Below are 17,317 nucleotides of genomic sequence, written 5' to 3' on the forward strand. Positions count from 1 at the left end.
GGAAAGTCAAGAGGTCAAATCTCTCCAGAATGCTGGAGGGCTATTCAAAACCACGGTAATAGAAGCTCAGCTCGAATGTATACTGCCGATCAGGAAAGGTTAACAAGCAGAGTCAGGGAAGCTATTGGAGGCAAAAAGGCTTCTTTTGGAAAATGAAAGTCTTGTCCAAATGAGGAGAACAAAAAGGAACACAAACTTTGGCAAAATAAATTTGAGAAAACAATAAGGCAGGCATAGGCAAACTCCGGCCTTCCAGATGTTTGGGACTACAATTCCCATCATCCCTAGCTAACAGGACCAGTGGTCAGGGGTGATGGGAATTGTAGTCCTAAACATCTGGAGGGCCAGAGTTTGCCTATGCCTGCAATAAGGGATGTGGGTGCGGGGTATAGGTAACCAAAAAATATCAAAAGATATGCTATGGTCCATGGGGTCACGAAGAGTTGGACACGACTAAACGACTAAACAACAATACATTATTGGCAGAATTAGAATGATATCTGGAAAGATAAAGAACCAAAAAGGAAAAAAGTGAAGAAATACAGTAATCAAAATCAATAATAAGAAACCTGTGAGAAGCAACAGTAAAAAAAACCCAGATATAATGGAAAAGGTTGGAAGTGCTATTTATTAGTGGAACTTAGAACATCTTTTAAGACATCATTTGGAGGTATATGATTTCAGTTTTGTTTTGTACATTCCATTATGTTTGTGTTTGTGAAGACTTGATGTAATTTTTAAAATTTTGAAATAAAGATTTTGTATAAAATAAAAAATAAAAAAAGAAAATGCAATGCTCCTCTCTTGCCATCTTCATGTCTCAGTTTTCTACTCAGACCTTCTGTTGTGTCTCTGAGCTCTTCCCGCCCCCCACATCCCAGTCAGGCACAACCAGGCACCATACCTCCTCTGGCCAAACCACCGTCTTTGCACTCCCTCCCACTCACGCAGAACATGAGCCTGTGCTTTGCAGTGCTGGCCAGGCTGAGATGCATAAAGCTGCCTGCACAGTTTGTCAGCATTGGAGAAACAAAATGCTGCTGGCTGCCACATGCAATATTTTCTCCCCCTTACACCAGTATCTCAAGCTGTAACATAAACCAAATGGTTTGAGTAGCAGACTCCAGATGCAACTCATATCCTTTCTGTGGTATATGAGCATCATGATATTTGCAGTTTTATTTTCAAACCCTCTCCTAACAATCTCCAATATGGGATTCACCCTTTCATAACTGCCACACACAAGGTTGGCATTTTCATCAAGCTATTCCGCACGACTCCAAGATCTCTTTGGTGACCAGTCACCAACGGTTCAGAGCCCGTTTGCATGCATTTGAAGGTAAGGCTTCTTGCCTTACAATCACCAGTTTTGTAACTACTGTATAGCGATTTTAAAGGTCCCTGCATGTGGGAGATATGCTGGCATTGGCTGGAGAAACAGGAGCTGGAGAGAAATTGACCTTAGCTGGATGGAAAAGACAGCAGCGGATATTTCCACACTAGCCTGTGAGTCATGTGAACATGGCAAGATCCCTTCTGTGTCAAATACAGCATGAGAAGGAGTAAGCTGCAATGATTTAATCAGGGACCTGCTTAATAAATGGGATAAAAATTGTTCTTTTCCCATTATTGGCTAAGTTCCTATAGTAGCTAGGCACTGCACAAAATAGTTTTTAAAACCCATGCCCCGACCTGAAAACTTATTGTATAGCAGGGAAAGTAAAGGCAGAGGTAAATTAAAAGAGCGACTGCCCCATTAGTTGGGTCTTTTACAAGTATGGAAATTCCTTTTGCTGTTCTTTTAATCGGATCGCCTATCATATTGCAGAGTTACATAAAAGCAACAGTGCCACCTCATGGACAGTTAAAGAACAAGTGCATAATGTACTGCAGTGTAGTCAAATGATGCTCAGTTAATTTTCATAGTCTTTTAGTGGCGAAGAAGCTGCTATCTGAAAGGAAGTAGGTCCTAATGGTTTCTGCAAGGGCACTGCAATGTGGAGTGGAAAAGCAGAGGGGCACAATAAGCCTTCCTTTCCCTGACACATGAATTGCTCTGTATACTTGTTCCTCACTGGTATCACAAGTGTTGGGACACTTCCAAAAACGTTTAGCTATGCCTGTATAAATGCTGCGCAGATTATTGACAGGATATTTCTGTTTATTGAAAGACCTAGTAGGCTCTGGAAAAGAGAGGCTGGGAAGTGGGAACAGAGAGGCGAGGCTGCAGAAATGTGCCTCGGAACAGCAAATAATTCAGCATTACAAACAACCTCCCTTTTGAAAGTTCTGAACTAGGGAGGCAGTTACTCTTGAAGTAAGAAACAGAGGAGCATTGTTATATGCTGTGTGCATTTAACTTTAATTTACAGCAATGTTTTAATACCACCCACATAAAAGTGAAGACTCCTAATCCCTAGGTAGATCTCCCCCTGGCAAGCACTCTGCTACTTCCATAAATTGACATTCTTACCCGTGTGTGTGTGTGTGTGTGTGTGTGTGTGTGTAGGTGTGTAGCCTGTATCTATTCTTGTTTATACATCAGGTTTTCCTCACATGCATTTTCATCACTCTGTGAGTCAAGATCAAGTAATGGTTTGTATGTATGAATGGGTCATCTCCAATAGAATATAAAATACGTACCACATACAGTGGAACCTCGGTTTATGAACACCTCGGTTTACGAATTTTCAGTTTACGAACGCCGCGGACCCATCTGGAACGGATTAATTCACTTTCCATTACTTTCAATGGGAAAGTTCGCTTCAGTTTATGAACGCTTCAGTTTATGAACAGACTTCCGGAACCAATTACACCCATGCTTCAGGTTAAGTACGGTTCAGGTTGAGTACTCCGCGGACCCGTCTGGAATGGATTAATCCACTTTCCATTACTTTCAATGGGAAATTTCGCTTCAGTTTATGAACGCTTCAGTTTATGAACAGACTTCCGGAACCAATTGTGTTCATAAACCAAGATACCACTGTACTGTACTGAACTTTCATATCAAAATGTAATGTTTTTAATGTGATTATATCTACCCCCGATCATTTTGTTCGCTGCTGTTGTGTAGATGTTTTATTGTTTTGCTTGTTTTTTAATGAGTTGTAAACTTACTGTTTTATTGACTAATTGCAAACTGCCTGGGGGTGTATGTAACTAATCCCGAAAGGCAGCTTAAAAATACATCAAACACATAAATGAGATTCACCCCAAAGAGGAGCTACTGCGCTGTAGTGGTTAGAATAGGGTATGTGAGAGAGACCAACCCTTTGGGGGGAATAAGCACATTTTCTAACTGGAGAAACTCTTAATCATAGAATTGCAGAGTTGCGGGGGACTCTGCAGATCATCTAGTCCAACCCCTTGAAAAGCAGGAATAGGCAGCTGTCCCATAGGGGAATCGAACTTCCTACCTTGGTGTGATCAGCACCATGCTCTAACCAACTGAGCTATGTGAGCTGTTGTGGGCTGTGCACTGGCATCACTTTTCTCTCTCATTCCCTCCATTCCTTCCTGCTTTTTATTATTAGATCTACAAGTGTTACAAACTACATTTAGGAAGTGTGATAAAGTAAAGGTAAAGGGACCCCTGACCATGAGGTCCAGTCGTGACCGACTCTGGGGTTGCGCGCTCATCTCGCATTATTGGCCGAGGGAGCCGGCGTATAGCTTCCAGGTCATGCGGCCAGCATGACAAAGCCACTTCTGGCGAACCAGAGCAGCACATGGAAACGCCGTTTACCTTCCCGCTGTAGCGGTTCCTATTTATCTACTTGCACTTTGACGTGCTTTCGAACTGCTAGGTTGGCAGGAGCTGGGACTGAGCAATGGGAGCTCACCCCGTCACGGGGATTCGAACCACTGACCTTCTGATCGGCAAGCCCTAGGCTCTGTGGTTTAACCCACAGTGCCACCCGCGTTCCAGGAAGTGTGATAGAAACTCCCTAATGAAGCTATTTATAGTAATCACTTATGAGCCAGGCAGTTGTTAAAAACCGTGGTGGGGGTGGGAGGAGGTGGAAGCCTTTCTTTTGGAAACCCTTGCTGGAGTGAGTTCACTGATATTTCTAGAAGTATAAGGTACTTTTTGATGTAAATTCTCATAAACTACTGTTGCAAATGCAGTTCTGTAGGCCTGTCTCAGTAGAAAAATTCCCCAATACTTTCAACCATTGTTCCATGTAGGAAGACTTCGAAATGCATGTGCCAGGAAAGCCCCCCCCCCAAATCATTTCTGAACCGCTGCTTAAGTTCGTAGTTATCTATTTGTCAGTTAACTTGCTAATTTGACAGAAAAGCAGTGAAATGGAATTGTAGAAAATACAAACAATGCGGGCAGGTTGAAATATGCTTCTCCTTCCCTCTGCAGTCTAAGATGTTGCAGTATAAATATGATTCTATAAAAGGTGTGAATGGAACATAAACATAAAAGTGATGGATTTGGTACAGTCAGTGAACGCAATTATAAGTAGGTATGGCAGAAGACTATTTCATCAAGCATGGATCCACTGATTAATACAAATCTACTCCATTTCTGCCAGTCAGCCGCTGTACTTCACAGATGAGTTTTCTAAGGGCAGAGGTAAATAACCTTTGCCCCTTGTCCCAATAATTTGCTGTCATTCCCCCCCCCCAATTAAATTAGCATATATTTTGGAAGAAGTTCACTCTGTGGTTTTCTCTCTCTTCATGGTAAGAGCAAAATCGTACCATCCAATCCTTTATGAATGGCTTCTTTCAATTCGCGGTGCATTTTGCTTTAAAGAAATGAGTAAAATGCAATCTGTGGGTGATACACAACTTGGTTTTATTCAGAGAAGACTCATTGAAAGTAGTGGACATGAGTTCCTACTGAAGTCCATAGATTTCATTGGGTCTGTACCCTTTTTATCATTTAGAGGGTTTGGGGAGTGGGAGTTTGCTATGTAAAACAAAAGCAATAGGCTTTTTACATTGCCTAACTTCCTTTCTACATTTGTCAGCAAAGTGAGAGAGGCAAGAAATAGTTAAACATTTACTTGCAGCTTGATTCATATTTTGAATGGACGTAGAATCCGGGGGAAAATGACTGTTTCAAGAATCGCCGCTTCCTGTCTGTCAATTCAATTCTGTCTCTGGATAATAATTGTATTCATTTAGCATTTAGAATACTCAAATTTGCAAATGACAACCCAAATGAATATTTCATAACAAAGAGGCATGATCCATTATGGTAGTGTGACTCTAACTAGTAGCGCAGCATGACTGATCTCACATTTAGAATTTGTGTGAGAGGCTGTGGCACACGGCTAATTAAAAGTACAGCTTTTAATCTTTTTTAAAAAAACAAAGACAAGAAAAGAAATTTAAGACTCGGTTGGAGGGGAAAGTCCTGTTTTTCCCGTTGTGGGAGAGGTGTGCTGGGTTTGTTGTGAGTTCGTTCCGTTGTGTTGTCATAAAACAGATGCACCTGTAAAAGTCTGGAAAGGGAAAACAGTCGTCGGAGTTGCCATCTGGGAGTATGTTTTGTGCCCTCCCAAGAAAACACATAGCCTAGGCCAGCAACAGGGTTAGTGTGCAATTTGGTTTATACAAAAATATGCCCCAAGGCAACAGTGGAGAACCTTTCCTGATCATGGAATTTGTGCAAACAGGAATTTGAGTTGTTTGGGTTAAAAACAACAGCAGCAACAACCCACTACGGTAGTTGTGTATCACAATATTGCATAAAACAGACACACAAAGGTTCAGGGCCTGCTTTCTTCCTTTCAGTTAGTTCAGCCTGTGCAATTTAACATAGCATAAATGTCGAAAAAGTTGTTTTAGAAATATTGATATTCTTAGTAGCAATGGGTTTTTTTTTGTTTTTGTTTCTTTAAATCATGCTTAGGAGGTTCAGAGCCACCGAATGAGTCATAGAGGATCTATGGCTATCAGTAGCTGTTAGCTGTGATGGTTAAATGGAGTCTCCATGTATGATTGCAATGCACCTGACCAATGGGAAAAACAGTACAGGAAGGCAGTGCGTTTCCAGAGCTGCCTTCCTACTCGAGAGTAAGCTTTTGTGGGAGTTGGGCTTCCCTAAACATGTACATGATTATAGAGCTTTCTGCTTGAGGTATCCGGCTGGAAAGAGAATACGCCTACAGTTCCCCCCCCCCCTTGCTTGCACAAATCTACAGCCCTGCAAATCGTTCAGCACCAACCTTCAAAAGTTTAGGATTTTAAAAGGCAAGCGGCCTCCAAATCAAGGCTCTTATTTCTGCCTTCTTCCAAACTTCGAAAACCAACAGCCTTGGTTTGGAAACGGGGGGAAAAAACAGAACGAAAAAGCTTGGTGGACAAGAAGAGAAAGGATTTTATTTTTTTTAAGCCCATGGCAAATGGATTGAGTTTATTGGATATCGGCACAGCACAGTTCTGGAGGTGTGGCACGGGGTGTGTGTGTGTGTGGAGCGGGAGGGAATCTGCTTTTTAAAAAAATAAATAAATCCCAACCCCGCCGCCAGTGCAATGTTTTCGCCTGGGAGAGATGCGCGCGCGCGCGCGCGTGTGTGTGTGTGTGCGCGCCCGCGCGCGTGTACACTGGGCTTGACTCCGCTCCAGCCTGGGTCTGCCTCTGAGCGTGACGTCACTTGGCTTTAGCACACAGCGGCACAAGAGCAGGCGGCTGGGTGAGTGACAGGCCAGCCTACTTTTTAATAGCTTTGTCATGTGACTGGAACAGTAGTAAGACAGGTGCCTTCGGTTCACTCTCAGTAAGGGGCTGCTTGGCTGCGCGCGAGTATATTTGCTCTCTCTATCTCTCTCCCTCTCTCGCCCTGGCTGTGGATTGTAGTTTCAAAGCTTTGCTGCCGTCATTCAGGAGCTGGATGGCGTGGGACATGTGCAATCAGGACTCTGTTTGGAGTGACATCGAGGTGAGCTTTTCGGGGACGGTGTCTCTCTCCTTTTTTTTTGCGTGCAAATTCTCCCAGCTGGAGGGCTTCTTTCCTTGTATGCTGTTCTTTCTTTCCCTCTTTTTCCCCCTCCTCCCTTTTTATTTTCCGCTTGTGCTTTGAACCTTTTCCACCCCTCCCTTACCGGAAAGTAGCTAGAAGAAGAACCCTTTTGGAATGGAAGCAAGGGGGCATCTTATCTTTAATCCTGTAAGTTTTTCTTTTCTCTTAGCCGCCTCCCGCCCCCCCCCGCCGGTTTTCTATTTTAAGATTACGCTCCGGTTCCTTGAGCAAATTTTTTTAAAAAGCAAGTGGCTCCTGTCATCGGGATCTCCTGCAGTTGGAAACTATTTTTATGTGCCTTTGACTCCCTTTCCAGTCATATGCAATATTTATGCACAGAGATATTGATATGAATCGATGTCTGAAGTCTTTCCATGGGCATTTAGTGGCATCTGGTTTGGGGGGGGGGGGGCTACCTCTTTTTCTGTGTGCGTGAGGCAGATAAAATGCTGTTGTTCACCTTTTAAAACTTGTTTTTAAAAAAAGTAGTTTTATTTTATATGGGGTTATCGGCTGCAGAGCAGAGATGTTTGTGCATGGAGAGAGACGAGCTTCATATTGGTTGCTGTGTTGTGGGAATGTGGCTTCTGCTCTGTACTGTGGTTTTTTGGGAAGAGATGCCCTGTCGCTTCTGCTGGAATGCTTGGGCTAAGGAGTCTTGTTCCTTTAGATGGTTCTGCGCCGCTGAGACAACAGGATGGAGCGTGAGAATAGAGTTTATGCAGGATCTCGCTGATGCTGCCTCCACTGCTTGAGTAAAAATAGATGGCAATACATCAAACTCGCAGCTTCTTCTGGCTACAATTCATAAAGGGGAGGGGGGAACGGAGGCAGGGGTGGGGGAAGAAAATAAGCAGCAAATTGGGAGTCTCTGGAGTATAGGAACAGAGGCTTGAGGGTGTCTAAATGCTTGCAATCAGGAAAAGCAAACCAAAATAAATATCCAAGTTCAAAATGGTGTAGTGTCTGAAAGTTCCTGCAACTTGGGGAAAACTTTCCCCCTCCCCAGTTATCCCAAAACAGAAGCCTCAAATGATAGCTACTTTTACAGGCCATTCCTTATGCATCTCCATTCAGTCTTTTGATGGGGATTCCAGGATTCCAGCCTTAAATGCTTCCTTTGGCAGGAGAGAAAGCTACTGGTGATTCCCTTCTCCGCAACCCCCCCCCTTTAAAAAAACAAACCTGAAGATGTTGTTTTAGTGCATGGACACATATTACAGTATTGGGTACAACCCTTTAATGCTTTCTACATATATGTATTCCTGGCAGGAAGCAAATATAATAGCATATTCCCATTATTACTAATAATTATCAACATCAAAAATCATGTTTAGAATATTTGCATCTGCCAACTTCTGTTTGCATATCGTAATTTTTCATCTCTTGTTTTGACTCAGTAAAGTGGAAGAGATATGGATAATTCATATGTCCTGTAGCTATTATGAGTCAAAGTGGTAAGCGAGTGACTTGCTGGCTCCAGAAGTCCTAATTTGTTTCTGAGCAGCTGGAAGCATCCAGTGGATTAGAATCAGAGATTGCCGTCTTGGTTTTTGTTGCACGGGTCTCGGCTGCTGCCGTGGCTTCGTTTTTTCCATCATGCATTATTCCTAACGCTGCTAGGAGCTTATTTGAGGAACCAATGTCTGTGGAAATGGCGATGATCTATTTTAATCACCAGTGTTCCTGCAGAAATTTCAGGCTGGTAACAAGAAAATATAATTTATGCCAGTGAGCCATTTATTTGCTTTTGGGCTTGGGTTCCTCTTCTTGTTGTTTTTACTTGTTTAGAGGAAGGGAAGGGGTCTGTGTGAGTTGTATCACAGATAAGGTGGCTTCTTAGTTCCACCTTTCAAAGTGGCATGCGCTTTGACCCTATGTGCAGACAGTTTGGTTACTGGCTATAAACTCTTCCTGCTCCTCTGGGGAATCGCCTTTCCTCTTAAAAGTATCAAGTACGATAGGCAGCTCTCCCCCCCTTCTTTTTTTTTTTTTGAGGCCCTCCAAATTCACTTCTGATATAAAATACTTGAGATCCCCTTGCTCATAACCAGGCGATTCCCTGCTCTTTAATAAAGGCCTGTGCATCCCAGTAGCTGATCAGCGTCCCACAGCATTTCTCTGTTTAATGAAGGTAATGTACGACGAGGCTGCAAAGATTGATAAAGAGGATGCACATGGCGTATGTTTGCTTTAAGCATATAGTCCGTGTTTGGGATTTTTTCTCTCTCTCTCTCCTCCCTCTCCCTCCCTCGACTCTCTTTAACAACCTTGTTAAATACAGATTATTGTTTTCACTAATGCAATTTAAATGGCACACATCCAGCCCTACACCACCACCCCCCCTCACACACACTGGCCATCATTTAGTTTTAAAAATTACCTTCGAAAAGCACACGAGCCTCCAAAAAGGTTAACGGAGAATGATGCTTAATTATGATGATTCATTATCATTGATGCAGTTACGCTAATTTATTGTTTGCTCTTTAACTAAGCGTTTGGAGGGTTGGGCGAGAATGATCTGGGGGCAAAAGAAAGGCACAATAATTAGCCTTTGTGTTTAGTGACTGCTTTATCCTCTTAAAGCTTATTACAGAACTAAGGGTATAGTTGTGTAATAAGTGCCGTAAGCTGTTGGCTGTATTTTTTTTAAAAAAAGGGGGGGTGGAGAGACATTGCTTGTAAGGTGCACCTGTTAGAGATATATAGACAAACGCCAGATATCTGCGATGAGGACAGTCAGATGAGGACAGTTGCAGGACTCAGAGTGTTAAACCTGGCATCATTCAAAGGCCAAATATAAATTAATAACAGGAACACTTGCTACTAATGTGTCTCAGATTAGAAGTGTGGTGCCATATCTAGAAGCATTGATTTTATTATCAGGTCAACATTGGCAAGAGTCGGCGTACTTCAGATATTCCATTTGTTTTTGTTTTTTTAAAAAGTGACACTCCAGTCATTAGAGATAAATGAAAACTGCGAAAAGAAGACTTTCTTTGTTTTAACCCCCCCTCCCCCGCCCCAAATAGAACAGTTATTTCTTATATTGCTTCAAAATGGCCACCGCAGGCCTTTTTGAAAAATGTGTACCTATTGAGAGAACCCATCCAGTTTTAACTAGGCAGTGCAGAGGGATGGCGGAGAGAATGAGAATCTATTTTTACAAATGAAAAGTAGTAAAGCGATCAGCACGGTACCTTGGAAGTCTGTGGCATCAGTTTTAAGCCACTGACCTCCACAACACAAAACTGGGGTTGGGGGGGTGGGGTGATGCTGAGAATCTACCTTTTCAGGCAAAGACCTAGATTATCCTTTAATGAGATCACAGATTTCATTTGGGCATCAAGAAAAGGTCATTTCTGCATTATAACATTTGCCAACTTTAGAGGGTGGGGGAGCTTTTTCCCCCCTAAGGGGGGCAGTTTTTATTGCCACTCTTGCTGTGCAGTTTTCTTTGTGTGTTCCTTCCACCTTTTCTTCAAGTTTGTCATATACTACATATGTGTATGTATAACTCAGGTAGGCCTCGAACTGCTACAGCTTTGTACTCGTTCAAAGAATAGTAATAAAGAACAGAGACTCTCCCTCCAGCCCTTAAGTTTCCTTTTCTATGCACCTTTTGTCTGATTCCCTGCATCGTCCTGCTTGACCAGTGAAAGTGGGATGGTAAATTGTAGCCTTTGCCAGCTGCTCCAAGTCTATTGACCCTGTTTCTCTATTCCAAAGCATGCCTTGCAATTAGGTTGCCCCACGTAAAGACAGAATATACAGTGCTGGAATTGCTCTTTCAGGGATTGCCTGTCAAATGTTTCAGGAAGTTTATTTTTCTGAAGTCCAACTTTAGCAAGAAGCCTGCACTTAGCTGTTGAAGTGTGACAAGACATGCATTGAATTCCTATGTTTGCTGGGGGAAGGGTGCCTTGAGGTTACTGATAAATTCACCTTAATTGACCTCATTCAAGCAAGATTATAAATAAGGAAAACTATGCCATCTTTGAGGGTGATTGACAGGCCGTGGCATCTGAAATCCACGTGCATTTTTCACAGGGGTTTTGGGCTGCTGCATTTGAAACAGATAAATCCAGGGAATGGAAAGTGGGAGGCTGGAAACCTTCATTCTTAAACTGACTACCTTTTGTCACCTTTTAACAACATAATCAGAAGATCAAACCTATCAATTCTTAAGGAAATCAGCCCTGAGTGCTCCCTGGAAGGACAGATCGTGAAGCTGAGGCTCCAATACTTTGGCCACCTCATGAGAAGAGAAGAATCCTTGGAAAAGACCCTGATGTTGGGAAAGATTGAGGGCACTAGGAGAAGGGGACGACAGAGGACAAGATGGTTGGACAGTGTTCTCGAAGCTACGAACATGAGTTTGACCAAACTACGGGAGGCAGTGCAAGACAGGAGTGCCTGGCGTGCTATGGTCCATGGGGTCACGAAGAGTCGGACACGACTAAACGACTAAACAACAACAACAACAACATAATTGGTAATTCATATAGGTGCCAACACAGGGGAGTTCCGGCTTATGCAGGAGAAAAAAATATAAAAGCTGAAGATACTATGGACACAATGCAGCAAAAGTTAAGCACTATAGAGTCACAACTAGTTCAGTTGCAAAGTTTAGCACCATGTTTAGTTTTGTGCCATTAAACTCTGTAGGATTTGTGTTTGTGGCTATGTAGTTAAAAACAAATTTTCACAAGGCTGGAGCTGTAGCCTTACCCACATTGTAACTGCTGTACAATTGTGGATACGTTGTAAAAAGACATGTATCTTCGGTTAGCCTGATACCTAAATTAAATGATGCTGAGACGTCTACAGAATATACGCTGCCTAAACGTATTAGTGGGATGTGCTGTAATATTAGTAAAAGGTTTGCTTTGCAATGATTCTCCATATGTAACAGTTACCTAGCAAAACTTGCCAGAGCCAAATGTCAGTCCCTACAAGATCAGAATGGAAGTGATAAGAATATTTTAAAAATACAATTGCACGTTCAGGCATCTCTCTGAAACGGAGTTCTAACAGTTTAGCAATATGTTCTCAGAACAAGAATGAGTTTCATGCGTAGTGAAATCAATCCATGATCCCGGGGTAGATTTCAGCATAAACTATCAATATTGTAAAACCCAAAACAATTGAATCAATGAAATCATACATATGCCTTACATTGAGCCGTCACTGGTCCACCTTGCTCCTTCTTGTCCAGTTTGGTGGCCCCTCTCCAGGTCTCATACAGAGGTCTTTCCTAGCTCTCTGGACTCTTCATGTCAGGGAATGTATGTATGCAGCACATACACACTACAACCAAGCTATGGGCTAGGTAACATTAAACATCCTTTTCCACACTGCAGCTCAAACACGGGCTGTTGATTCCATGTTGCAGAAGTTGTGCTACTGTCATCTCATGGTTGCTCCTGCATAATCCCAGTGACATTTGCAACTGTCACGCACTAAGACAACATACAGTGACAACTACACTAGCCTCCAGTGGCAATGCTTTCCCTTGTATGGTAAATAATGGCACCATGTTCATTTAACAGAAGATGCGTACATTGCTGGAAGTGTTGCGGGCGCAACCGTTAGATGATTATCTGATAGCCAGCACCACTTCAAGTAATGTATGACACAGCCATTGCAGGATTGGCTGGCCCAGCTTTTGGACAAATGGGATACATGCCACAGGATCCTATCCTGCATAGGACACCCTGGTGTTCTTAGTATCATTGCCAGGACACATAGCTACTCAGTCCTGGCCAGGACTAGCTGGATTACCATAGCAACAAAAATGATTGCTTGAGATGGTAATGGTTCTAGGGGTGTTGAAGAAGCTGTTTGCAACCCCTACATTGTCCCTTACCACATGGCAAGAAGCCAGTTCATATTTTTGGGGGGGGGGAGCAAAGGGGCAAATGCAGTTCACAGCAAATGTACAGGCCCACTCGTGGATACATCCATGATCAAAATTTCAGAAGAAGTGGTGCATTTTAGAAATCTTTTTGAGGTTGATTATGTGAATATGGGGTGCACATACAGGCCTCTCTAAATAGTGCCCTGTTTGCATTTCAATAATCCTGGATGCAGAACACTCTCTTGACTTAGTGTGAATAAGTAGCTGTATGTCCCAGAAGGAAAGAGGCATATCAATGGTGTGCAATGGGTGTGGATCTAGTAGAGGTAGGAGTTCAAATAATGGAGGGGAAAGGTGTCATCCTTGCTTGCAGGCTTGCAAATGGGCAAGGCGGAGTTGGGTTGCCATCTCCCAAACCTGGGGGTAGTCTTATTAGTCTCATTGTCATTTCCCTATTCTGGTTCTCAGTCCTCAAAAGAGGACGACCTACCTCCCAAGACTGTTGTGAAGATGAGGCTATGTTTTTCCTATCTCTGGCATGGGATACACTATGAAAAGCCAATTAGTGGTGCTGTTAAGTTTGGCCTGTGAATTGCAGGATGTTAGCCAATGAGACTGTGCTCGTAGCCGGAAAGCGAAGCTATAGATTGGGAGACTCCATAAATGGAATGTGACATTTATAGATATTTGGTCATTACTTGGCAGGTGCCTGGCTTTTTTTTGTGTGTGTCATGAGAAATATTTCAAAATCTGCTTATTATGAGGCTGTTGTAGCTTAGCTTATAGTAGTTTACCCAGAGTTTTGTTACGGCTAATAATTCTGGAACCATTTGGCAGGTTGATGCGTGAGAGGCCAACAGAGATGGGTAATTTCACGTTGCTGTCTTTCCTGCTGGTTTTTGCATCATAGTTTCTGCTGCGGATTCTACGATTTCTGGGCCTTCCGTATGCTAAGTCCAGAGCTTGCTGGAATGGCATGTCTGCTGCTGGAAATGGCAGCCCCAGATCTCTCCTCCTTTCCTGGTGGATACTGTATGTAGTTTAAAGAGGAACAAATGCATGACAGCCAGCTCCTTGCTCTCTTCATTGCCTTCCTTGTATAGGGGTGGGGAACCTCAGAATTCAACATGTTTACTCCTAGGTAAGTCCAACTGAATTCCATGGGGCTTACCTCCGAGCCAACATCCGTAGCATGGCCCTGTCAGTGTGCAATGTTATACCTTAAGAATAAACTAGGAGTTACCAAGGGAGAGAGGCACGGGTTTACTATTTTCGGTTGCTGCTGTGAATCTTCTAATACAGTAATGCCTCATTCTGGCTTAACTGAGAGATCAGAAATCGTGGCCTCCCCTCTTTGCTTTTTAAACGACTTCTGCACTGGGGGCTGTGAATAAAGAGACAGTGGCTGTTCCCAGCGCGCAGGGGGGGGGGGATGGTTTAGAAGGCAAAGGTCAGCCTTTCTCCAACAAGCAAGCCGGCACACACACGAACACGCTCTGTTGCTCACCTGTGCCAAGCTCCTTGATACAAGTCAGCATTTTCTCCCCCAAAATGAAGTTAACTCCAGTGACCTGCTGGGTGGTATAAGTGAGTTAACGGAGATATAATTCTTCTCATGTGCTGCTGTTCTTCACAGTTTCCTCTAATTAATGAAAGCATTTCTGTATCTTTCCTTCCCCTCTTTTTTCAGTGTGCTGCTCTGGTTGGTGAAGACCAGCCTCTTTGCCCAGATCTTCCAGAACTTGACCTCTCTGAATTAGATGTGAATGACTTGGATGCCGACAGCTTTCTGGGAGGGCTCAAGTGGTACAGTGACCAATCGGAAATCATTTCCAATCAGTATGCCAATGAGTCATCAAACATATTTGAGGTAAGGAAGAGCTGTGCCATGTAAGCATCTCTTTTTTTTAATGACACGGATGGTGGTCTTTATCTGCTCTGATTTCTAATGTTTTCAAGCTGCAGTGCTTGCAGCTATTTTTCCCGATTCCTTGGATATGGCTTCGGATTAGTGGGCACTAATCCTGTAAGGAAATGGCAAAAATACCAAGATATTTAGGTGCCAGTATGAGTATTTCAAATGCCCAAACCAAGGGTCTTAGGGATGACATTTTGGATTTCTAAAATTCTGGATCACTGGATTGAAGCTGGGGAATAACTCAGGGGTGAAATTTTGTGGCTTAGGGGTGGAGCCAGAACGGAATCTGGCATATTTTGGCAAAATGCTGGCAAAGTCTAGGAGGCGATTGTCAGAGTAGGACAAAAGGGGAAGTTTTCTGACCCTGCTAGTGGTGGTATATTGGTTTTGTTTATCAGACTGGTAAAACACTGGTTGGATGGCAACTCTAGGGTGAAATGCAGATCAGGAGTGCTTGAGCTGCAAAGTTTGTTTACAAGGCTGTTCAGGGGGCCAGGGTGTAGCCCTGCCTAGATCCTGTCTGCCCCCACCCCATGAAGTTAACCTGAGCATGAAATTGCAGCACATTCAGCAACACAGTATACAACAGTCCTGCCAGCTATTCCCTAACAGCACCCACTGACTCCCACAAATCGTGGAGTGCTGTATTGGCAAAGAAGGAGCAAACAGAAGTGTGTGGCAAGTGGGCACCCTCTTGCATTGTCACCCTGCCTCACAGATGCAGTAGGCCTGCTGTGGTGACTTCAAGCACTCGAGCATCTGTGGTGAAGGCGGGAAGAGTACAGAAGTCAATATGCCCCGTGGATCTACAAACATTGCCAATCAACACTCCTTTGACTGGCCAATTCCCAGATGGAGGACCTAGAAAGCTTGTAGTTTTATCGTTAGGAGGCTCGCCAAGGGAACCCACGGGCCACCTTCCCCATGATTACCCTCCCTTCCTGTTTTTTGTTCTTTCACTGGCAGAATTATGTCAGAAGCAGAGCTATGCCAGCATAAAATAATATGGGTAGGAGACCTGGATCTACGTAAATCCAAAAGCAGAGGTAGAGTTGGAGCTGTTAATTTTGAAAGTTCCCCACCACCCCTTTTTTCTGCATTCTGGTGCAACTAGTCATGTGGAAATTCCTCCACCTTCTTTATAAAAATTGCAACCAGCACCGGAGTAGCATGTTCTATATCATCTGGCAGTGCGACGTGAAATAGACAAATTTTATTTATTTGCTTGAAACACTTTCTGTCCTGCTCTTTGGCCAAAAAAGGCTCCCAGAGCAGCTTCCATGCAATTAATAAAAACGAGACAGCCCTTGCCTGCGAGCTTTTCATTTGTGTCTTTGTCTTTTAGACTGTAAAAGACACAGGGGGAAAGAAGAAAACTGGAAAACTCAGACAGCAGTTCTGGGTTACATAATAGTTCTTATGACCAGCTAGAATGGAAACAGTTTAGGGAGGGGAAGGATCCATATGGAACTAGCCTTGCAGGAGATGCAATGGACTGCTCCTGCTTCTCATCTTTCCCTCTGCCGCCGACTGATGGAAGGGCTGCTGCCAGGTGAGAAGCCAGATGGAGAAGGTCTTTCAGCAGAGCCAATGGAGTCATCCTGCTTCCACCCGCATACCTCTACGACTAAACAAAGAAAAGCAAGCCCGATATGAACCAATGGAGTTAAGACCCTCTTTTTTTTGGGGGGGGGGTGGAAAGAAAACAAATCCCAAAGTACCCCAATATCCTTTCATGTCATGGTACTGTTGGCGTATTGCTCATTCAGTGGCGTGGTGGTCTGTTCCTGAGCTGGTGGACATTGTCTTGGGTATATGTTGAGGACCTATCGTTTTCCTGACTGATTTCAATCATCCTTTGATCTAGTTAAGAAGAGGGGTAGACTTTAGTTCTTTTGGCAAATCCTTACCTGGTGGCTGGGGTTACAGGGCTTCCAAAAATCTCCAAGACTTGTTAGAATGGCTTCCCAGAGGCTGGCTAAATGGGTTCCTGATTTTTTTGGGGGGGGGATTTTTGTCAAAGCCTTGCCTGCCCCCTGGAATGCGGAAATGGCTTATTTGGTTGACATGATGTTTTCTAGGGACTCTTTGATGCTGACTAGGGCATCAGTGGAGAAAGACTCAGGTTAATGCAATAGGACAGGATGTAGAACATGCTTTGGAGCCGCCTTTGTCACCCTGCCTGCAACATGGTATGTGTTTCCCCACCATTCTTGTGTCGGTACAGTGCTGGCCAGTGGAGGCTTTCTGGGTGGTGATGGGACTTATATATTATGGCAACCAAGGTGTGCCATTGGTAGCCAGTTTGCAAAGTGCTTCGCAGATTGTTTGCATTTTGACTTTACATTAATTGCAGATAGGGTTCTGGATGTTCTTGCGCTGGTCACTTGCGCTGGTCACTTCCAATTTCTGCAGCCTGAGGATGTGGACACGTTGCCTGGTGTGTGTTTGCCTCTCCTGGCTGTGGGGTCCTGGCAAGTGGAGATTGTTTGTGCCACCTTGAAGAAAGGGGAATTCCCTGTGGCTTTGGGAGTGGTTGTGGCAGGCGCCCTTCAG

The 17,317-nt window shown here is 43.6% G+C and overlaps 1 protein-coding gene across 7 annotated transcripts in view; it reads left to right on the forward strand.

Annotated features, from left to right (window-relative positions):
• PPARGC1A (PPARG coactivator 1 alpha) overlaps nt 1-17,317 on the forward strand; it is a 604,317-nt gene that overhangs the window by 488,558 nt on the left and 98,442 nt on the right. For 4 of the 7 annotated variants that reach the window (XM_060278954.1, XM_060278952.1, XM_060278951.1 and 1 more), the window contains one exon: nt 14,534-14,713. In XM_060278954.1, the coding sequence (XP_060134937.1) occupies nt 14,534-14,713 (180 nt within the window). The other 3 variants (XM_060278957.1, XM_060278955.1, XM_060278956.1) reach the window with 3 other exon arrangements.

This window comes from Zootoca vivipara, chromosome 9 (genome assembly GCF_963506605.1).
Source record: "Zootoca vivipara chromosome 9, rZooViv1.1, whole genome shotgun sequence".
In the NCBI taxonomy this organism is placed as follows: domain Eukaryota; kingdom Metazoa; phylum Chordata; class Lepidosauria; order Squamata; family Lacertidae; genus Zootoca; species Zootoca vivipara.